Raw genomic sequence first — 22,359 nt, 5'->3', positions numbered from 1 at the left:
CGACTGTACCACTCAGACTTCCATTAAACTAAAATACAGACACTAGACATCTAATGCAGCTTAGGAGCTGTAGGACAGAAGCAAATTATTCATCTAGCCGTACAGCCTGAGCTCACTACAGAGAACTATGATGAAGAGGTGAGAGGGTTCCATACACTCACCATATGGTGCAATACCTCCTGCCTCCACTGCGGTGCAGCACAGAGCACAAGAAACCATGACAGTTGAATGATTCCTTTTTTAATGTTAAATATGTGTGCGTATGTGTGCGTGTGTATGTGTATGTGTATGTGTGTGTGTATGTGTGTGTGTGTGTGTGTGTGTGTGTCTTTGATGGTGCATATTTTTCTATATTTGCCCTTGTACAAAACAGTGTGCTTGTTCAAAACATTCTGAAATATAGAAGAAGCACACCAGCTAGCCCTCGAGATTCCAAAGGATGAAAGAGCATCTACAATTCAAGTACACAACATCAAAAAAGGTACACAGTCAGGGGCCAAGGAGCAATGTGGGAAGAGTCATGCGGATGAGTACTAAGTGAATTATGGGACTGGGTGGTGAGCGGGCACAGACGAGAAGATGCTAACCTATTCCAGACTGATGGCGTCTGTAGTTTTCTCCAAAGGCCACAAGGCCAATAGCGATGGTCTGGAGACAGGGCCGAATGGCTGGACTGAACTGGAGGCGTGGGAAAAAACAGAGACAGACTTTACAATCTTTAAATTCTAATATATGGTCCTTTTAAAAACAAGAGGCTACACATGCTACAATTAAAACTGCTGTCATTCGACCAGAGAAAGTGAAATATAGATGGGATTATAGAATATCAGATGAGTCCGAGACATTATAAATTGATGCAGCCAGAACTTGGGAGGCATCATAATTATTCCCTTTAGTTTGATTTTGACCTCTGTCTGCTGATGGTTGAGCTTCTCTAGCTGAACTAAGAACAGAGACTACGACCGTAAAGAGAAGCCATTCCTCTGTCCATCCAAATCTGTTACATTTTACATGCAAGTTTGGGTCATTTGTAGGTCTGTATTGCTTTCCTGTCTGTAATTTATAACACTTCGGACCACTCTTGATCACTTTTCAGGGTTTAATCCTTTAGTCTGGTGACAAATTAACCCCTTGCACGTTGTATTTGTCATCCATCTGTTTTGTCATCTTTTTTCAAAACGGAATACTCTCTGCCTTCGCCCAATGTCAACTGGGATCACGAGCCTGAATAGGATAAGCGTTTGGGATAACGGAATGAAATGGCTAATAGGGGACTTGAGTGGGGAGCTTTATTCTGTCCATGACAAGCTGTATTAATATAATCAAATATAAATAATGTATTAGGAGCTACAGAATGTAACATAGGCGGTAAGGTTAAGAGTACCTTTGGAAGAACTGTAGATGTTGGTACATTCAGGACAGTGTCTCTATGTGTCAAGTAAGAATTGGTGAGTTGAATATTGCTTTCCATTCCCTTTTCTCTGCATTGTTATGGTATCCCTCGAACCTTAACCAGCACAAACGTTGTGCACATTTAAGTATTTCCTGCCTTTCTTTCTTTTGCTTTTCCTAAAAACCAAGTTCAGGACTCTCACGTATGAGTCATTGCTATTTCTAAGGCTCCTTTTTTTTCGCTCTTCCCACTACCTATCCCAGCACCACGAAGCCTGATCTCACCTGAAAGCCAAGACAACGGCCATAGAAGCACCCTTTGTGCATTGATGAGTACTCGCGGACGAAGCTCTCACTGAGGCCACTCTCATTGTGGAAAAAAAGGTTGCCATGGTGGTTGTCATGTAGCATGCGCTGAGCCAGGTAAAGCAGGGCGCGCAGCTGGCACAGAGCGTTGCAGTAGGCCTCCATCTCCGCCGCATTGTGTGCTAATCGAAAGAAGATGTTGCGGCGGTTGGCGGTGATGTAGTGCCCCTTCTGGATGATGTGGAGAATGCAGCAGCGCACTACCTAGAAAAGGATAACAAATGTTTTAATTACATTTGGAAACTTATTGTATTCTTGAACAAATGGATGCATAGTATAAAACCTTATAAAACTCAGTTCCTTAATTGTGCTCTCATTAAAAAGCCATGTCCATTGGGTCTGATTAAATTGTAATTAAGATTAGGGTGGTCAGCATGAAGGGGAAAAAAAACAATGAAAGAAAGCATGCCTGAAAGAGAGCATGTGAAAGGCTTGCTGCTTGAGCAGGATCGTACAGATTAGTCCGAGTAGCACTGTGGGAATGAGAAGGATTCTAAATGTTGAAATCAAGTAGCAAACGAATGCTGCTAGACTGCAGCCACTGAAGGTCATGATGTTTCATCAATAACTGGAGAAGATAAAGTACAGTGGGTACAGTAGGGGTAGGTATTCTGCAGCTGGAGGAATTTATCCAACCTGATTTGCAGCATAAAATCAATCTGTAAAACAAATGGACTGCCCTTGAAACAAAGCGATATCAAACGGGGCTGGTGAGCAGTTTCTCAGTGTTGGGAGAATATTGATAAGAAAATATTGCAGTATGGGGGCATATTATGCCATAGCTGCACTGGTGTGAAATGGAAACAGACAAAGATCCAAGATCTGACTCGCACACACAAAACATCCTAAAGCTTACCTTGACCAGTGAGCGATAGCCATTGGCAGGTATGTGCGGGTCAAAGTCAAAATGATGGTAAACTGCAGCGAAGCCAGAGACAACAGGCTCCAGACTGCGAGCATGCTCCTGGATCAGCTTCATGGTCTCCACCAGCCGCCGGGCCGCATCACCCTGCGACCCCTTGGCACCTCCTGAGAAGAAGTTGGCATTCTCTTCACACACGCTGTACAGGGCCGCAAACACTGCCTTGGTGTCCATCACTAAAGGCAGTGAGATAGAGAAGCAAGGCAAAGGTTGAAACCAAAATCAGTTGTATGTAGTGAAGGTTGAACATGCATAATAATAGTTTCAATAGTTATTCGTGTGATTATTTATGTATTCTTGCGGGGGAATTCTCTTTTCATCAGACAGATTGCTGACATAGGGGCTTGTGTCCCAATAATACTCACTGGCCTCGCTATCCATTATGCCCCCTTCCTGATCCCCATGTATACTTAATTTGTCAAATTAAAGATTTGTTGTTCCGTCGTAAACTACACCGTTAGCTGGTATCTGCTCCTGGAAGCATAAAAAAGCAGCAGCTCAATCCCTATTCGGCACCACACCCACACTTGTTATTAGCATGTAGACACTGTACAAAGTGGGATATCATTGGATACATCCTACATAATGTTCTCTTTCTCCTATCAACTAATTCCCTATAGCCTGGCGTATAGAAGTTCATTGATTGAAACAAGTTAACAAGGCCTTGCAATTAAATGATGTAAAGCCCGGATAAGCAGACAAAATCCACCAAGATCTAAGCAGACATGCGTTGAACAGGAGGAGAAGACTAAGGCCCTTTGCTCACATCATGCTGCTGGGAAAGAAAAAACACAGATTAGTCATACACTGACAAAAACACACCAGAGTCCCAAAGGGAGGTTTACAGCTGACACACAGCTGAGTCTGTTTATCAAGTGTGCCCATACCCCTGCCCTAATGCAGCATAACAAAGATGTAGTGCTACTACTGCAGGGCTGAGTTTGTCCGTCAAGTCATCTGAGACCTCAGTTTCCATAACACCTAAGCCTGGGAACGAGCAGGTACTTACTGTATAGGGTGACAGGCACGCTGAGAGACAGAGGAAAGACGAGCGGGGCCGGCAGTATACAACTAAAAAGAACTGAGACAGCAGTGGTTTCCTAGATGTGAACGTGAACGTTTTTAGGGGCGGAGCGGACATGGAGAAGTAAAATAATTCCTTCGTTATGGATGGGTGTTAACCAATTTCCTTGCAGGGCTGAAGTACATTTATGGAGACAATAGATAATGATCAGGTCACCCCAAATTACACCATGCGCCCTTGGTATTAGCACACACCCATCCTCAAACTTTTGCTGTTAAAACTTCTACAGAGGCTGGTGCAATGAAGCATTACATAAAAAAGAAAGAAAAAAGACAGCCCAGTAGTTTCTTCACAGATTCCCAAAGCAACATATTGTGCAGCGGAGAAAGTTTTTTCCGCTATTCCTTGCCGTTCAGGAATCACAACCCCCTGACATTTGGGTAGAGACATTTAGGCAGACAACTTCTAGCTCACACGCATGACAAAAGTTTTGTTTGCTTGTCAAATGACTTCTCTTTCGGGGAGAGCTCCTTCTCTTTGCACATTTTTCCATAATGTTAAAAGGTTTAGCAAAAGACACTTGAATCATATCACAAATATTTCTTTCAAAACATTTTGAGGTTGGCAAACCTGAAGACTGTCCACATCAGCATTTAGCACTCAGCTACTGGCTTAGATTATGAAAAAGGGACCGGGTCACAACCCACTCCAGTGAGGCACGCTGCATAGCCATTCCTTCCACATGGCCCTCGAAAACATGCCTCATCAAAACACACACAACTTTAACCTCAAAGGTTACAGAGTTGGGCCCTGTAACATATACATAATTAAAAGACAACTACAGTAATGCGTAGTTATGAAGGCCTACCGTATCCACTTATTCATGTTCCCTGAATACATCTATCAAAAGCCATATCATCTGCAAACAGGAAACCCTGTGTGTATTTGTGTGTGCCATGTCGCCATAAAGACCATGGTGAATGCCCTATGAATGTAAGGAGCATTCCTTGGCTGTAGGGTATAGAAACAGAGTGAACAAATCTGCAAAGCCATGAGGTGACTACGCAGAGCCGCACTGCAGCGGGGAAACATTTTTCACTACAACATGTAATATTATTGCCGCAAAGCTAAATAAAGCAGACTGGAGCTTAATTTGACATCGATTAAACCATGTGAAAGGAACACTGACAAACTCGTCCCATGACTGCAAAGAAAACTCCACACTAAAACTGAATTTACACTGTGCTAGTTATATTCGTAGATTGTAATCTAGAATAGGCTATTTGCCTCTGACCGGCAAGACTTGAATTTGTGACATGTGTTTTTTTTAACATGTTTTTCACAATTGTATATAGCTCCATATGTGTGTGTGTGTATAATGAAGAACAGCTGTAATACAGCATTTTTTTCAGGAATGTCGCAACAGACTATGTATGATTGCAAATATATAAAACATTGCAATACATTGTCAATCACCATGGCGATAAGATAGTGACTTAACAGACATTTATTTGAATGACAATCTTCAATAGAGACACTTTGATTAGCATTAACACCAAGGGCTGGGCTCAAAGAATGTTTTCTATCCAAATGACTTCTAGCGGAATTAAGACTTTACAGCTTGAAATGAGCAAATGTCACGCTATCCCAGTAACATCTCCACTGGTTCTGTCACGCTATCCCAGTAACATCTCCACTGGTTCTGTCACGCTATCCCAGTATAATCTCAACTGGCTCTGTCACTACATTCAAGTGTTGTACTTAACCGTCTCTGGTGGAGCTTTAGGATACGTCTCGTCATGACAACATCACTATAGTTTGTTCATCTTAGACAGACTTCTCAACAAAACAGAGCTGTACAGGATTATGAAAATGTGAATTCAATGTTTGGGTGGATGATAACTTTACTTGAGTCTCAAAGCTTGCAGAGGTATAGCAGTAAAGAAGGATTCGGGAGGCATAAAACACAAGCAAATTGGGAGTTTTGCTCATATTTTATTCAAACATCAATCATACCGATTCATCATTAGTATGATGACATGTGTTATATCAAAACAATTCAGCAGCAAACACACATATACAATGCTCGGATTATTGCGCCATCTCAGGACTTGGTGAAGAACCCGTGGATTACCCACAAACTGTGAATGTTCTGAAACCGACAACACAGGAAGCTGTTATTTCATGTGCAAAAAAAACCCAACTCATGACGTCAGCATAAACCTCAAAACGCCAAGAGACATGCACAAAGAACATCTATAAATACACAAGTATCTGTCTGCATAAATACAAGCAGAAGTTTGACCTTAAGGAACACGACGAGTACCTTGGTCAAGCAGTCACCCACATGCCATGCTGCAGGACCAACAGTAGCAAACATTAAAATTGCATTGCTTGATTGGAGCTGTGGGTACAACTCTCAGCTAGGTCACCAATATGCCATATGTTGAAAGGGTAAGCTAGGCATGTACTTTATGAACCCCTGGACCAGCATAAGCTGCTCTAAAACTTGCTTAATGATGATGAACAGTACACCCTTGTCTACCTGCAGGGTGTATATCATATGCAAATACTATGCAAATGATCAGTAATGTGAACCACTACAATCTAATCAGGAGCTCACTCAGAGTTCAACCGGCCGAGGCCCAGAGAAGATTTCACCATTGTCTGACAGAATAATGCCTCACACAGAGGAACAATTAAGCTGCCACTACACTCACGCCAGGCTGGCTGTCAATATACCAGCTATGGGAGTAACTGGAGGGAAAGCATGATGCACCTGATGCCTCATCAACTCTGCCTTTTGTGCATCAGAAAATGTTACGTCTAGTTGTCTCCGTACCGCACAACGTGTAACAGCATCACCCACTGCAACCATTAAATTGCACCTCTCCACATCAACAATGGATGAGAGTGGGCATTAATAAGCCATGCACAACAGCCAACACCAGTGACATTACAGACAAATAATGACTCCTGCAGGGCCCACGCACAGTGTGAATTGAGTGTTTGTATAAAACTACCTCCGGCTGCTTCTGGCATAGCATATAATTGATGGCATGGGCTAACTATTGAAAAGATGGAAAAGAAAAAAAAGTTAAATGTTTACCAGCATCTGAGATCGAGGCTCGGTCCTTGTCTGCCTCCTCTCTTACACGAAAGCAATGAGAGCATGGACAAGAAGAAAGAGAGAAGGGTGGGTCCCCTTTACCGTCTGTCACTGCCTCATCTTTACAATTGGATGTGGCTCTTCTCCCATCAGGCTGTGTATGTCAGACTGTCGTAACCAATTCTACTCCGACAGAACGCGGTGTCCTTTTCTTTTCTTCTGCTCCTCCCACCGCGATGCCTTTTTTTTAAAAATGGGGTGGGGAAGCCAAAGACAACCCTGGCCTAGTTAACTTTCTCCCTGTGAGGCTATTTAGCTATTGGCTGTTCAGCTTGCAACTCCCTGTGACCTTCCATCTGATTAGGAGGTCGCGTACAGAAAGACATTGGCAGAAGACAACCATGAGATTATTAGATAATACATTTTCGAATGGAGATTTTTCCAATTATTCACAAATCAAATACAAACAGAGGTAAAAATCAATAAATCAATTGATTAAAAAGTAAATAAGTTATAACAATAGTAGTGTCTTAACACTAATATTGAAGTGCTATGTTTTGGTAGCGCCCATGTTAGACTTTTGTGTTTTGAACAATGTTTATGTAGCACCTTTGAACATATATTTTTGATGTTTGAATGTGTAGAAGAAAATGTGCTCTTAAGCACCAAACTGTTGAGAAATACTCATGTTTGGCAATGAATGCAGAACATGGACAACGTGTGCACACACAAAACAAAAAGGGATCAAATGTAATACAGAAAATATATTCCAGTGGAAAATGTAACCTTAGTCTTAGACTTCTTGGCTGATATCACAGAGGGCAGTTCCATAACTCTGAGAACTGAAACATGACCCTTCACCAACTCACAGAAATACTGAGACGCTGACACCAAAGTCCCACTTGACTGACCATTCCTGGGCTTCGGGTTTGAAATCGCTGTTTAATATGAACGCTTTGTCATTCATTTTCCATAACAGGTTACTTTGTGATATTAAGAAACTGTTACTCATGCATAGAGAAAAATAGTCTGTTGATATATGGTGTAAACTTAAGTTAACTTATTTTCTCATAAAATAATAACTATAGTGCAGAACTTTATGTGAAATATAATTTGAAAAGACAAAGATCCCTATGTGCACAGTGACGCAAAAGAACATTACCATTAGCCACAGAGACCAGTAAGTTTAATTCTAGTCCAGTTGAGGACAGAATCTGGTTTCTGTGCAAACTCAAAAAAGGCGGTGCACTTTTTGTTTCATTGTCCCATCTACGTTGTCGTAAGGGACGTAGTACTCTTTAGTCAATTTACTTTAATTCACGTTGATTTTTTTTTTTGGCTGCATGGCTGTGAAAAACTTGAGTTGTGTTTCAGCATGGGAACCTTTTTTGAAGCAGATTTGATTCGCCAGGCCTGGGCGAGAAGGCAGAATATTTTGTTTAAGATCGAGCAGTGAAGTAACCTGTCATTTTGTACTCAAATAAAACTTAATGAAAAGCGTGTCCACTGCAGCAGTGTTTTTGGTGTCTTATAGACCCGTGAGGGTTGGCCACGTTATGTGCATGACACAGGGAAGAAAAAGAAAATCCATCTATCTGTCGGCTTATTTCATGAAAGATATTTAGACACAATACAAAATGCACAGGTGTAAATAAATGACATATCCTTTAGTTTCAGGGTCCTGGTATTATGCATGCTGGGACACTTTCACTCTGTCATGACTGGGATACTTTCTAGAATGACACCATCATTACCAGTATCAGTAACACTTTCCCAACAAGGCACATCAACAAGTCTGCCGCTAAAAACCTATTAGCTGCCAGATTTTGGTAACTGTTAATTTGGTAAAATTTGGAACAAATTAGTTTTGGATACAGATAAAGGACTCTTTTTTCCCCCCAATAATTGGGCACTTTTAACTATTTCCTGTTTTCTCATAAACTAATCTGTACTTTTCTGTGAAGAACTTGTGATCTGTTTTCAATTGTTATCTTTCAGGATGGAACCAATTTTACATGGTGTGACCTCAAGTCAGATGGGGTGTACAATTGTATTTAGAAAGTTTTCTGTGATTTAAGTATATAGTTGACACAATGTCGCAGTCCTGTTGGAGGTTTATGGGCTATGAGAGCGCTTTCTAAATGTTAATGGCGGTGCATCCGAGAACCTAAATGGTCTTGTGGGCTACTGATTTGTTTTGAAAAAAACTTGTTTATATGGTTAGAAAGCAGTCAGACTGGTCCTTCCACACAGACAAATTTGACCTATGATCTAGTTAAATGTTGACCTTATTCTATATATCAATTCAGTTTATTTTTTTGTATAGCCCAATATCACAAATTACAAATTTGCCTCAGAGGGCTTTACAATCTGTACACATACGACATCCCTGTCCCAGGACCTCACATCGGATCAGGAAAAATTCCCCCAAAATAACAAATATCAGTATGATTAACTGTGCGGATCTTGTCTAGGTTGTTTCTTACATGTGGCTCTCTTACAACTGCTCTTTATCAAGCCTAAACAGACACATTAAACAAATAAAACCTGAGTAAATTGAAGTCCAAGTATATGAAACTACAGATGCTGTTCCTTGAAGTGAACTCACTGTCACATCACAAAGTCCTCCTCTATCTTTACAAGTAGAAAGTGTCAAGATGCCTCATATGTTGAGTCCAGAAAGTGTTCGGGGTAAAACTCAATCATGTGTCTATAGGAAGCAGGCTTTAAAAATAGATGACTTTGAGCAGTCCACAGGCAAGAGGAAGCGCCAACAGCAAGGGCTCTGTAGTGTGGTGTTAATGAGGCTTTGACCCTTCTCCCAGACAGAGCACCTTCAAAACACACAAGGCCAAACTGAACAAACAGGAAACTTGTAACAATGAGCCTGCACACCCCCTCCAAAAAGGACTCTTAGGGCTTCCCTTCAATTGTATTATGCAATGCATTCAGAGAAAAAGAACACAACAAGTTACGACAAGTAAGATTAGGTTAAAACTCTTCTAATCCCATTATACAGGTCTATTATAAAAGCACCATTCATGAATGGGGATGTACAATGTGCATTACTGTAGCGCAGACACAGACATTGCATGGCACATTGTTTAGGTTCCTGACAACGTGAAGGAAGCTTTTAGAAACCAGTGTTGGTTTGGGAATGGTGGGATTGTTCCAGTTACGACCTAGTGTATAGGCTCAAACATAGAGAGTTGGTTTAGTCATAACAGCAGCTCCACAGGGGCGTTAGGTCTGCCCATTCGTCACCATGTGTCCCTGCTCTCATGTCAACCGGGCAGCGATGACGGCTTCACCAATGACCCCATTTGCTGGATCGATTGATGTACAGCGCGACCATGTAACGTTGACCCACTTGGGAGGTTTAGTTACCCTCTATCCCACCACCTGTGTTAGTTGTATGTTTGGAGTACCTGTTCAGATGGGTCCTGTCAGTCAGCGGCTCAAACTAGGGGCACAGAACGTGAAGAGGTGAATTTAGGGCACAGCACGGGCCGTACATTTGTAGTTCAAGTTTACTCCTACAGCACCGATATCACTACCACTGCTACACCTAACGGTGACGACACACATAACACAACTGTCGCTATGACGTCCATCATATGGACATGGCAGCGTAGGTGGTTGACCGGAAATGTTCTTTCCGGTGACGCCCGTGAACAGTCTGAAGTCCAAGACAGACATTCACAGGACCAAGACAGCGGAGGAAGACCCAGCGGCTTAAATCCTTGTCGTTCATCGACCCGCATACAGCTCATGTGACGCTAAATGCTAACGTTAACTAACGCCGGCTAGCGGGAGGTGACTGCTCAGGGGCGTCACGAAGGGGACGTTAGTAAAGGGGAAAGCGACAGAGGGCTTTGATGAAGTCGGCAAGGTACAGACAAACTCACCCACTGGACCCTCCTTGTGTTTAGATGAGCGTCTTCCATTCACACTTTTCTCAAGTATACTACTTCCACCACTCTTCTTGTTCGACGCCATCTTCGCCTACTCTGTTTACGCACCGCCTCTCTCATCTCTTTCCTTCATACCTGCACGCGAGCCCCCATGGCCCCGCCCACGCCAAAATGGAAGCCAATGAATGACTACGCCACCTTCGGTAGCCAATCACGACGCTCTAAAACTCGATAACTGTCCGCCCCCGTTTCTTTGGTTGCAGAGCTCGGTTTGAAATAAAAAGAGATCCCATTCAAAACAGATTAAAGGGGCATTATGTGTGTGGACAATGTAGGCCTTGTAAATAATTACAAGAATTTCTTTTTTTAGACAGCTTTATTCTTGGAGCAACCTCAGAAATTTACATTGTGAAATCATTCAGTTAGACTCGAGAAATGCATTAAAGAGAGCTGTGTTTAATGAACAAAAGCTAAAAGCTGTTACAAAAATAGCTCCACCCATTCGGTTGTCATGCAATTCAAGATTAATGGGTTTTCTGACCTCTTTCAGGACTTTTCGCCTATGTTGGCCTGAACATTTAGTTTTAGCCAAGAATATGGAGTAACTAGTTGTAGTGACAAGTTACTCCATTTTTGGTTGGAATTGAAATGGAAGAATACACAACATTGATGTAATACCAATCATTTGTAAAAGATACAGGTGAATGTATCAAAAATAAATTCTTCTTCTGACCTCAACATTTCTATAATCCTGACAATGATCCTGACTGAGTGGACGCTGTGGTAAATTAATGTTAAATCTCAAATAAAAAAAACAATTAAACAATGTTATCAGATGGCAAAACAGTAAACGCAGGCTTTGTACACAACTCAAAGTCCCTTTCGCTATCCTTCCACTTTTCTTCAAGGCTTCTCCAGCTGGATCTGCTCCTCTTCTTCCTTAAAGTTGCCCACGTCCTGGTATGGGCCATGTGCCTGGGAGCGTTCAATCTGATCATATGTGGACCAACAATCGTCCAGATTTAGCCCCTGGCGTATTCGATAAGGAAATATGGAAATCAAGTAAACACACAAGAATCAATGAAACATATTCAGAATTGTTCCTGCAATGTGACTTGCGCAAGTGTTTCTCACATGCCTGCCATGACATGTGGTTGACTCTGACTTTACCTGATAAATGTTTTCCTCTTCCTTCTTCGCTTTCTTCTTCTCCAGTTCATTTAGTCTCTTTGACTGTGAGAATAAAACAGAAGTTGGCAAAGTTGGGAAATTGTGCAATTGTGCAATTTCCAATGACGAAAAGCTTAGAAACAGAATTAGAAATGTCAATTTAAGAAATGTATAGCTGTATGAACAGTCAAAGTAGGGCTGTCTTATAAACTGCAACACATTCTGGTGTGTTGACATGATGGCAATGCCATTATTGAGACCTTTTGGAAATTAACCATTGTTTCAACATCCAAGTGAGGGTAGTGCATAGTAATGTAGAGTTAATCATAATACAGTGACTTCCTGACCTTGAAGAGAAGGGTAAGAGAGGGCACAATCACACACAGTATCAGTAAGAATCCCTCAGCTGTCAGGATCTTGTTTTTGGTGCTTTCACTGAGGTTTATTGTCTTCTCCATTGGCTCTGGGCATACAGATGGGGATCAGAGGTGAAAGAAAATAAACAAGTGTTTACTTGTTTTATATACTAATAATAACTTAACAGACTTATTTAGAGATTTATTACACTGAATTGTTTAGTTATGCAGCACAACTGTACTATTTAGTATAAAGAACACAGTCCAACATATACAATAAACACATTGATTATTGGTTTTGATAAGTATGGGTCCTCGTAAACATATGTACCCAAAGGAGTTGTGGTTGTTTCACATCATGATGCAAAATGGAATTCCAGTATGACAAATGGCTCTACACATTAGCTTGACTGCAACTTGATCTAGTCTTGGTGCTATTTAAAGGAAATAAACAGGCAGCAGACTGTAATGAGAGCATCCAGATTATGTCAAGATTAACCATATGCTGCCACTCACACAGCTCTTGGATAGACTAACGTTAACAGGATTTATGGCTTATGAGATGTTAGCAGTGCTAAGAGCTAGCTTGACTCCATCACACTCATAAACACTCACTGTAGACCTGCAGGTAGGTGCCATGTGAGAAGAGGTTGAATTTGCTGCCTTTCAGCCAACACTGGTAGAACCCAGAGTCATTCAGCTGGACTGGCTCGAAGGTTAGGGCGCCGCACGATTTGCCAGAGACTGTGATGTTTCCTTGAGACGCATGTTCTGGAAGCTTGAATTCATATTTGCCCTGGGTTCTTTTGGCAGCTTGTTTGATCCAACTGAATTTCACTGAATTCTTACTGGGGCTGTAGCAGCATTTCAGCTCAGCTGTGTGATAGACCTGCACCCTAAAGAAGGGCCTGTCCGGCTCTAAAATCACCTTACTTTGAGCAATAGCCACTGTGGAGGAAGCAGCAATTACATTATATTGTTTTGAGCATTTATTATACAATAATTTATGCATAACCTGTACATCCAATGGGCACATAAGGTCTTAAAAGTAGAGTAAAAAAAACGAGCTGTAAATGTACAGGCATAGTGAACCAAAACTAAAAGAGCAAAGATGCATCATGATAGCACGGACATCTGCTGTGACAGGAGATGTGGTTCACTGAAGCAGAAGGCCTAAGTTACAAACAAAGTTATAAAGAGTACATTAACTTATACTAGCTTGAATATAGACAAGTCTATTTTCTACAAAACCCAAAGGATAATTGTGTATATACAAATACAAACTGTTATCTATAGAGTATTTCAATTAAAATGGTATCTTAAAATAAATTGATCTGTCTCACCGACAAAGCTGCAGAGTAGAACATTTGTAATTGTCTCCATTGCTTTTACAGATGTTGGATCCAAATATATAAAAAATGTACTCAATTACCGCAGAACAATTCGTGAAACACCGATCCTAGTTGTCGCTGCTTATTGTACTAACACACAGCTGTCTTGTTTTTCTGTCAGGATTTATGCTTGACTGATCTTGGACGGTCCCATATTTGCATAATGCATGTGTTTCGCTAACTGACACACATATATATGTGTATATATATATATGTGTATATATGTGTGTGTGTGTGTATATATATATATATATATACATACATACATACACACATATATACACACACATATATATATATATATATATATATATGTGTGTGTGTGTATATATATATATATATATATAATGTATGTGTATGTGTATATAAATATATATAAAAATCAACATAAAGTGTCTAACCGTGGGCCCCAAACTGTAAACTCATGATTTATTCTTATAGTATTGGCTCATAAGTATATAAAAAGGACAAAACAGGAATTTATTTCCCCAATTTATTTAAAAAAAATGAATTAAAAAACACAACGTACCACAATTTTCCTTAAGTATACATCTTTAAAGAGCCTCTGAATTGATTAAAAAAAAATCAAAACCCAAATACACAGTATAGTTCTTGCATATTCATTATTTATAGACATGATGGCAGATGCCTGTATGACAAGGAGCAGTTTCTTTTCCATACAGGGCCCTGGCTGGCTGAGTTGGTGGAGGGATCAAACCCGTTTGCTGTATTGGAGGTGGACACAAAAACAGAATCTTGGGATGATCTCTCGACCGTTATTAGTCATTTTGTCAACGTCTCTCACTCTCCAAGGTCGATTTCACTGTCCTCCCATGAAAAATAGCCCAAATAAAACGAAAAGAAAACAACTTGATCATTGGAACAAGGCACCACTCTATAAATACATTTTCTATACATCTAGGTACTTGTATATAGAATGCATGAGGAAAGGCATCCGGAGGACAGAGAGCAAGAAGTGCCTGCAGCAGTCGGTAAGTGAAGGCATCACTGTGAGCCGGTGTGAACTGGCTTTCACCTGCTGATCACTGCAGTTTGACTATTAAAAATCTCTGGTTGAGACGATCCGTTTGAATGTATCCCATCGGAAAGCTGGATAGCCACAGTATAGAGGGTTGTGCTTTAATAACGTGCACACCAAAAAACACAATATTTGCATAATTGTTAAATTCATTCATGCATAGACAAGTTAGACAAGTCCCGTCTCTCTCACCATAGATAATTACAAAGCTTGTTTGAGAACCAAAGACAAATAGTATTAAAAAAAACACCTTCCCAGACCCGTTTAAGTAAATCAAAAGAAATACACAACAACATATGGAAAAACTGTGCAGTAGGAAACGGTGAACATGCTATCACAGGTGAGGGTGTTATCAAGAGTAGTAGCCAATAAGCTCAATAAACAAAAAGAGGGGGGCTAATTTATGTGATCTCAAAAAAGAAAAAAAATCCTTCAAGCTAACATCTATGTACATTTTACAAGAGGAAGACATGCGGAGAGAGATGGCAGTAATGTTCAAACACAAACTCATGTGACTTATGCACCAACATTTGCACAAGTTCACAATGTGGTTCAGTGGGGTCAACAGGGGCATTTGTTGTTGGAGCAACAACAGGGGGTGAATGCATATCAGGAAGTGATCATGATCACAGCGCTGGCGAGAGCAGTTTTCCTTCCTCCAACGTTTCCTTTGTTTCCTCATCTGGCTTCACCGTCTTGATGGAACAAATCCAATGGTGCGTTTAATAACCGTCCTCTATGCAGGTCAGAACAGTACAGCTTGTAGCATTCACACCGGCTTATAGTCACACTTATTAACACAACAATTTGATGCATATGCAAGACATCATAGCTCTACAGCTTGGGTTTGGTAATAAGGCTTGGGGCAGTCGAACATTCTTCATCTCAGTATTTATCGAAAAACAGCTGCTTCCCTTCACTCAAGTTGCCACATGTTGAAGTTTGAGGAGAAGAAACGCAACTGCAGGCCGCGCTACCTGCATTAGCATTAGGTGTCATGCTACCACACAGATGTCCTGAAGCTCGTATGAAGCTCTAACGGTGCTTTATGTCTTTGGTCCTCTGACAGCTGTGCCACTACTCAGAAATGATATCATCATAATAATAATTACAATCAACTGCTGAATAAAAAAAACAAAGACAGAGCTCAGCTTTGATACAAGAGTTGCTACCAGGGAAGAATATAATCTTTTGCTAATAACATGTGAAACTAAAGTTACATAATATAATTTATAACACCATCTTAAGTCTGTGTTTTCTATCAGGAGCTGTGTGGATCTGGGGAAAGGTGACGCTGCAGACATGTTGCTGCCACCGAATGACCTTTGTGAACACTTGCACTGTGCTCTCAGTGTGTGTGTGTGTGTGTGTGTGTGTGTGTCTACATGTTTCAGTACAGTGAGCCAACTCCTAATCTCATATGTTCTACACATCGTCTCATGACCCATTGATTCAAGCCGGCTTTAAATAAACCAAAGCAACATCTAAACTCACTCCTCATCCCGCCAGCTTTCGTCTTCACCCTTTACTTTGATCTTCGTTACACATTCTAGGTTTGCCTTCTTATGTTTTGCCTTTTCTCTAACGCAAAGCTCTGCCATGTCTTTGGGGGGGCCTAGTGTTGTGACACTTTCACTCAGGCAAGGCAACTAACTCACTGCCCCATCAGAACTCATAGGAATAAATAAAAGCGGTAAATACAAACCATCATCACCATTAATAACAGCATGATTACCTAGTGTCACTATTTATAAATGTCCAAATAACAGTAAGAACCCTCCAAACAAGCACATCCTTAGTTAAAAACTTTGTAACACACATACACACACTTTCTTGCATGCAATCTTCTCAATAATGAGGTCTGCCTACATGAAGCCAAACTGTTCAAAACGGAATAAAAATAAAAAGTAAATACATTTTGCGAACTTTGATCAGAAAAAAAGTGCATCTCTGTGGTACTTTGGCATAGACTAGAAATAACACTATATATCAGCAGTAGTATTTCAATACATCTTCAAACGCTACATTGGCCCCTTAAGGCTTCCACCTGGTTATAGCTAACCTGGCAGGGAAAGGCATAGGATTTCTCTTTTACTGCACATCTGCTAATAATGTCAATTCTTTTCTAGCGTGCATGTCTCTGGTGTGCGTATGTGTGTTACAGCAGATTGTAATCACTACATGTTATTAGGCAGCGTCTCTCTCACTGCAAAATATTGCTTCAGTTTTTTTGGCACCTATGCAAAAACAATCTCCCACTCAAAAGTAGGATGTCCTGTTTTTTGAAAGGTCTTTTTGTATACCTCTCTACCAAGCACGCACGCACACAAACAGACACACATACACATGCACGCACCCTCCCATGCCCCATCACTGAACCACTGCACTGAGCATAAAGCCCCCTAATGCAGCAAAGGGTCCAGGCTTGACTTTGAGGAATTTCCACGGAAGCTTCTGAAAGTCACTCTTGCACTCCAAACTAGCACCAGTAAAAATCTAAACAGAAGAAAAGACGAGGGGAAGTTTAAATGTCAGATAACAGCATGTACATTTAACGATGAAGCAAAATGTCTTCAAGATCCTATTTTTATCACTTTATAGTTTTAGTGACATCAAGTCACTAAAATGTGCATGCTCGTGAAATGCCAGTGTGGACAGCTTCGTCTGGGTGTCAAAGACAAATGTACCATTTTGTGTTTGGAGATATTATGGGTTTTACCAAAACGTGAGCGTTGGGATATTACACAGTTTATTTGTAACTATGTGGAAGATGTGTGCCCTTTACATATATTTATAAAACTTTATATAGTTCAGTGTTCTCACCTAGTAGCCAGCAGGTGGCGTGATGGTGTCTCAATGGAAGTTGCCCCCCTCCAGTGAGAACTTGGAAAGGGCCTCCTGCAGCCTGTGGTGCTCCTCTTCTACAGTCTGCAACACACAAAATCAATATCACCTTAGGAACTGCAGAGAAACACTCACATCCACACCCCCTCACGCACACGCAGCCTCCTCCTCCTCTTAACATCTTCTCTTCGTCTCCCTCGCTGCTTCTCTGACACATCCCATCGCAAGCGCTGGACATAATAGCCATTTTCAGAGAAGTCCAATTTCGCAAGGCAATTTTCAGCCAAGCAATAACAGCGGTGGTTAAATGGTTTTCTATTCTCTAGTTTCTCTTTTGTGCCATTTTGGCCCCATTTGTCCAAAGTATACCACAGCTCGCTCCTTACTTAAGTTATCCTCAGTGAAATCCTTGATGCCCAACGGTGTGTGCCTCTTTCCAGTTGGCTCCCATCTTTTGTCATGTCTCTTATCTTTATCTGCCCCTGTCATACTACCTGCTCATAGCTTTATTCTCTCTCTCTCTTCCTCTCTGGGTTCACCTCCCCTTACCTGCAGTCTCTTTAGTTGTTCCTCCAGACTGTGGAGCCTCCTGCACACTTCCTCCATCCTCTCCTGGGACAGCACCAGGGGCGCACTGATGCTCCTCTCCTCCTCTCCCTTCATCCCTGCACCTCCTTTTTCACAAGAGTTGACGTTCTCCTCCTCCGCTCCCCTGTCTATGGTCTGGCTTTCTTCTGTAGACAGAAAGACTCAGTTTAGATGGGTCATGAGTCAGTTTGGTTTTGAAATGCAGTTCATTCTGACCAGTCAAGGAAATTAGAAAGCTTCACTGTCACAATGTAACTTCCTAATATTGTTATTTAATTTATTGATCTGGAATGTTTGATAGTAAAAAATTTCTCAAAATCCTATTTGTTTTTTTCTAAACAAGAACAAAATGGATTCTGCCATTATACCAACTCATTGAACCCATTGGACCCGCAGCCTATCCACAGCACTGGGGAATGTATTATTAATGTTTAAGAAACTAAAAATGATGCAGTTTTTTTTCATATTCGGACTAAATTGTGTTGTTTGTAATGGACAGAGGAAAGAAAACTAAGCATCTGAGCAATTATAAAGATAAACGATGTTTGGACATCTATCAAGGCTAAGAAGCTATACAACCAAAATGAAACGTGATGTCTAAAGGAATAGTTCCATTTCACTCCGTTAAACACTAAGCTGAAGCTTGGAAATGGTTAGTTAGCTTTAAATAAAGACTGGAAACGGGCAGAAACAGCTAGCCTGGCTCTGTCCAAAGTGCTTACCAGTGCCTTTAAAACTGGAAAATGCCACCTTCATTAACTTGAACTGTTTTACTTCACACAAAAGCATACCTGTTGATTGACAGCGATCCATTTCTTGACTGGGCCTCTCCGAATGCTCCTCTCCGTTTTCTCCATCAGCCTGCGAGTCTTCTGATAGACTGATGCTGCCGACCAACAGCCTCTTCAGAGACATGACTAACACAGGAGACACATTTAGTGGTTTCATTAGCAAGTCAGGCAAGCTACAATGAAAGAAAGGAAAGACAGTTATACAAAAATCATTTATAAAAGCACCATCATTCACCTTGGTCCAAAGCACTGTTGGCCACATTCTCCTGATCGCTGTTGGAGTGGCCTATCAAGTCGAAGCCTTTGTCTGACAGGAAATCAATCAGCCTGTGCCTGGGGTCTAAAGACTTGTCATCTGTCAAGCTGTCTTTATCTCGATCTACAGACAGACACAAGACTTAAGTTTGTCTCGAGCTCTCAGAACTGTGTAACAATAACAAATTTGTACTATTTATTAAGTGTTCAGCTGATAAAGCGTTGCTGTCTCACCACTGCTGCTTTTCAAACCCCCATTCTCAGTCGGGCTCAAAGGGGCAGTCAGCCTGACAAGAGAAAATGACAAAAGAAATGAGATATTCTGAGATGGGTGAACTTTGGCAGCCGATGAATACGGCTTGCTCACACACACACACACACACACACACACACACACACACACACACACACATACGTGGTGGGACTGAAGAGAGCTCCTCCAGGAGGCAGCGCCAACCTCATGGGAGCTTCACTCTTCTTCAGATCATCCACTGCTGACTTTATCACCTCGGTCCAGCTGTAAAAACACACACACACACAAATCAGATAGCAATTACCCCTATGATTTACCTTCTGGAACAAACTTGATTAATCTGTGTATTTCTCTCTCTCCAACACTTACAGTTTCCTCTCTCCAAGAGACTGAGCCACCAGTTCATAGATCTGAGCACCGCTGTCCCAGGTAAATATCACGTAGAAGGCCTTCCGATCTGACAGAACAGGGGGGAAAAAACAGAAATTGGCAGGTTGAATGATTTTGATCTCACAATGGAAGTGGCTGCGTGTGAAACTAATGTACTTTTGTGTGCATCTAACCTGTGGCCACCTCTCGTAGGAAGACTGAGCCCAGCTTGATGATGGGGCTCAGCATCTGCTTGCCCTCCTGCACGGCAATGTTACTCTTGCTCTGGCATTTGAGGACCATCTTGTCGTCCTGCCTCTGTAGGAGCACCAGCAGGTCCCCAAGCAACACACACTGCACCTCTGAGAGACAAGGAAGAGAAGGAGCAGGTCGGTGAAGTGGAAAAGACAGCAAAGGAAAAGATAAAAGGAGATCGGGGTAGGAGCGTTCTCTGCTGTCCGACTTCTCAATAACTAATAGGTACTTTTTTTATTTGTACAGCTTCATTACTTTAGTTTGTTCTTAGCTTTGAGATTAACAATATGTTTTATGTCTTCTCCTATCTAGTGTGTGTTTGTAACTGTTGATCCAAGCTGCATGTAATTGCCCAGACAGGAATAAAAGAAGTTGAATAGAATTTAATTAAGGTTTGAAGGTGCTGAAATGAACTGAGTCATGGGCTAAAGAAAGAAAATCACCTACACCACAGCTGTGGTTCCTTTTATAGAAACCTTTAATTTTAAAAAAGGGGAAATGAAAACAGAAATGTCTGATACAAATGTTTTCAATATCCCAAAATAAACCACTGTGTTTTTGTTTTTAATGCCTGTGAAATGTTCTCGTTTCTGCAGCAGAACCCTGATAACCCCAGGCAGTTTGCATGGAGGTAACGCACACACAAGCAGATATTTACCAATTGCTTTTTCTTTTGTGACTCTCCAGGTCACAGAGCCTTCATAGAGCATCTTCTTCTGAGTCAGATCGATGTTCTAGAAAAGACAGTGGGAGAATAATGAGCTAAACTAATTCAAAGAACTAAAATCTGTAAAGTTCAACAGTGTGCGCAACAAAAACTTTGCTGAAAGAACCGTACCTTATATTCTGTATAAAGGTCATTACTGGGTTTGAGCCCTGATGTGTCCAGTCTACGTTGGTAGTCCTTCAGGGTCTGGGAACAGAGAAAGAGGTTAGCGGGTCAGACTGGATCAGACGGCACAGAAGTAGACGTAGTCTAACAAGCAGAGACCTTCAGAGGTCTCAAAATGAATTTACTAGACTCCAATAGGTGCTCAATCACAACATAACTGTGTTGAGTGATGGATTGTATGTTTCTCACCAATAGGTTCTCCATCACTTTGACCTCCTCATTGACATGGTTGAGGATCTTTCTGCAGCACTCTGCGCTCTGCTGGATCCTCTCCTTCTCTGTTGGGTCCTCTGGGGAGAGACAGAAAACTCAGAGTTGAGGAAAATGCAGCTTTCACAGCAGAGCCCAAACAAAAGCCATAAATCACAAGCGTACACAAACATCTGGGACGGACCGTATCGATTGTGGAAATGTTTTGCTAGTGTGCTTAAGTTAGTCCACATTCATCTGGTGTTCTGATACAGATTGGTGTATCAGTAGTTTTAAGTATTAGCATAATACATTTCTGCATTCTGTCTAAATAAGATGTCATTTACTCATAATGTTTACCCAAACAGATAAATTCTCATATGGCTGTTGTAAAAAATACAATCCCAAGTGTGAGCTTGAAAAATATACATAAACATCAGACATGGAGTCATTAGTGAGTAATTATAAAAGGCAATTCATCAATATTCTTTTTAAGAAACCAGGATATATGGAAAGTATAGGACAATGAGATAATATATACCATGAATCGATGGAACAATACCATTGATACCCCTTTAATATCTGTGAATGTCGTAGACCATTGTGGGCAATGTTGTAAATCGATGAGCAGAATACAGTATATGTTCATCTGTTCATTTTATATGATTTTTGCATCACTGTAATGAAGTGGCTTGATTGGTCAAGTATTTAATTTAATGAAATAGCAGCTTTATTAACAATTTACCTATAGAATAGATCTACACTTGGCATACTGACTCACACATAAAAGTAAGCCACCACCTGGCATAGGACGCACACACACACACTCGCACACACACACACACACACACCTGTGTTCTTGGCAATATTCTCCAGCAGCAACGGGTATTTGGTCAGTCTCTGCATCTCTATGGGAATGATGTCCTTGAGCTGCAGCCTGCGGCATTGGGGCTTACTCTCTGCCTCCTGAGATTAAAACGATACAATACAGAGTCAGCATGAGAACACATGCATGGGACAAGTTACGAGACCTATTGAATTCACTTTGCATCTGTGGTTGCATCCACGTGGGTCTTTTCGCTTAACCTTTAAGATTCAGTTTGTGTGTGTATACCAGTATAAAGGAGTTGAAGCGTGGATCTTTCTTCTGCCTGCTCTTGATCTGGTCCAAGGCCCAGGACTGGTGACTGCAACACCGGGCCGTCAATTTCTGGAACCACTCCCCCTCTGTACCTTCAAA

At 41.2% G+C, this 22,359-nt stretch overlaps 3 protein-coding genes and 1 long non-coding RNA gene across 13 annotated transcripts in view; 1 reads left to right on the top strand and 3 right to left on the bottom strand.

Annotated features, from left to right (window-relative positions):
• Positions 1 to 10,885, bottom strand: part of lipeb (lipase, hormone-sensitive b) — a 24,239-nt gene extending 13,354 nt beyond the window's left edge. The window contains exons 1-5 of one of the 4 annotated variants that reach the window (XM_034554485.1): positions 10,722 to 10,861; positions 10,242 to 10,276; positions 2,615 to 2,856; positions 1,678 to 1,962; positions 588 to 678 (exon numbers count right to left, since the gene is read on the bottom strand). In XM_034554485.1, coding sequence (XP_034410376.1) covers positions 588 to 678; positions 1,678 to 1,962; positions 2,615 to 2,854 — 616 coding nt within the window. In that variant the 5' untranslated portion in view covers positions 2,855 to 2,856; positions 10,242 to 10,276; positions 10,722 to 10,861. Of the gene's footprint in view, positions 1 to 587; positions 679 to 1,677; positions 1,963 to 2,614; positions 2,857 to 3,045; positions 3,155 to 6,813; positions 10,213 to 10,241; positions 10,277 to 10,721 lie in introns of those variants that run through there. The other 3 variants (XM_034554484.1, XM_034554483.1, XM_034554486.1) reach the window with 3 other exon arrangements.
• Positions 10,464 to 22,256, top strand: LOC117745888. Its single transcript, XR_004611274.1, has 4 exons — positions 10,464 to 10,705; positions 19,786 to 19,843; positions 19,997 to 20,263; positions 20,635 to 22,256. It is a non-coding gene; the product is annotated as an uncharacterized LOC117745888 (long non-coding RNA).
• cd79a (CD79a molecule, immunoglobulin-associated alpha) lies at positions 11,085 to 13,763 on the bottom strand. Its single transcript, XM_034554487.1, has 5 exons — positions 13,597 to 13,763; positions 12,869 to 13,201; positions 12,245 to 12,360; positions 11,898 to 11,960; positions 11,085 to 11,756 (listed from the first exon to the last, which is right to left on the bottom strand). Exons 1-5 carry the CDS (start codon positions 13,634 to 13,636, stop codon positions 11,631 to 11,633), a joined length of 678 nt encoding a protein of 225 aa, XP_034410378.1. The 5' UTR covers positions 13,637 to 13,763; the 3' UTR covers positions 11,085 to 11,630.
• arhgef1b (Rho guanine nucleotide exchange factor (GEF) 1b) overlaps positions 14,124 to 22,359 on the bottom strand; it is a 36,163-nt gene continuing 27,927 nt past the window's right edge. For 6 of the 7 annotated variants that reach the window (XM_034554475.1, XM_034554477.1, XM_034554479.1 and 3 more), the window contains 14 exons: positions 22,234 to 22,359; positions 21,971 to 22,085; positions 21,120 to 21,220; positions 20,877 to 20,951; positions 20,697 to 20,772; positions 19,978 to 20,145; positions 19,784 to 19,871; positions 19,577 to 19,678; positions 19,396 to 19,448; positions 19,142 to 19,285; positions 18,907 to 19,032; positions 18,077 to 18,261; positions 17,507 to 17,611; positions 14,124 to 17,179 (listed from right to left, as the gene is read on the bottom strand). In XM_034554475.1, coding sequence (XP_034410366.1) covers positions 17,537 to 17,611; positions 18,077 to 18,261; positions 18,907 to 19,032; positions 19,142 to 19,285; positions 19,396 to 19,448; positions 19,577 to 19,678; positions 19,784 to 19,871; positions 19,978 to 20,145; positions 20,697 to 20,772; positions 20,877 to 20,951; positions 21,120 to 21,220; positions 21,971 to 22,085; positions 22,234 to 22,359 — 1,434 coding nt within the window. In that variant the 3' untranslated portion in view covers positions 14,124 to 17,179; positions 17,507 to 17,536. The remainder of the gene's footprint in view (positions 17,180 to 17,506; positions 17,612 to 18,076; positions 18,262 to 18,906; positions 19,033 to 19,141; positions 19,286 to 19,395; positions 19,449 to 19,576; positions 19,679 to 19,783; positions 19,872 to 19,977; positions 20,146 to 20,696; positions 20,773 to 20,876; positions 20,952 to 21,119; positions 21,221 to 21,970; positions 22,086 to 22,233) is intronic. The other variant, XM_034554476.1, reaches the window with a different exon arrangement.

The sequence above is a fragment of the Cyclopterus lumpus genome, chromosome 16, assembly GCF_009769545.1.
Source record: "Cyclopterus lumpus isolate fCycLum1 chromosome 16, fCycLum1.pri, whole genome shotgun sequence".
Taxonomy (NCBI): domain Eukaryota; kingdom Metazoa; phylum Chordata; class Actinopteri; order Perciformes; family Cyclopteridae; genus Cyclopterus; species Cyclopterus lumpus.
Note: the sequence above shows the minus strand (reverse complement) of the source record. Positions and strands in the feature narration are given on the sequence as shown.

Excerpts from the sequence above, each read along its gene's own strand:
- cd79a (XM_034554487.1), bottom strand. The coding sequence starts at position 13,636 with ATGGAGACAATTACAAATGTTCTACTCTGCAGCTTTGTCG. Across the intron at positions 13,202-13,596 it reads TCTACTCTGCAGCTTTGTCG|TGGCTATTGCTCAAAGTAAG; the intron begins GTGAGACAGATC and ends CTTCCTCCACAG. Across the intron at positions 12,361-12,868 it reads CACCTACCTGCAGGTCTACA|AGCCAATGGAGAAGACAATA; the intron begins GTGAGTGTTTAT and ends CTGTATGCCCAG.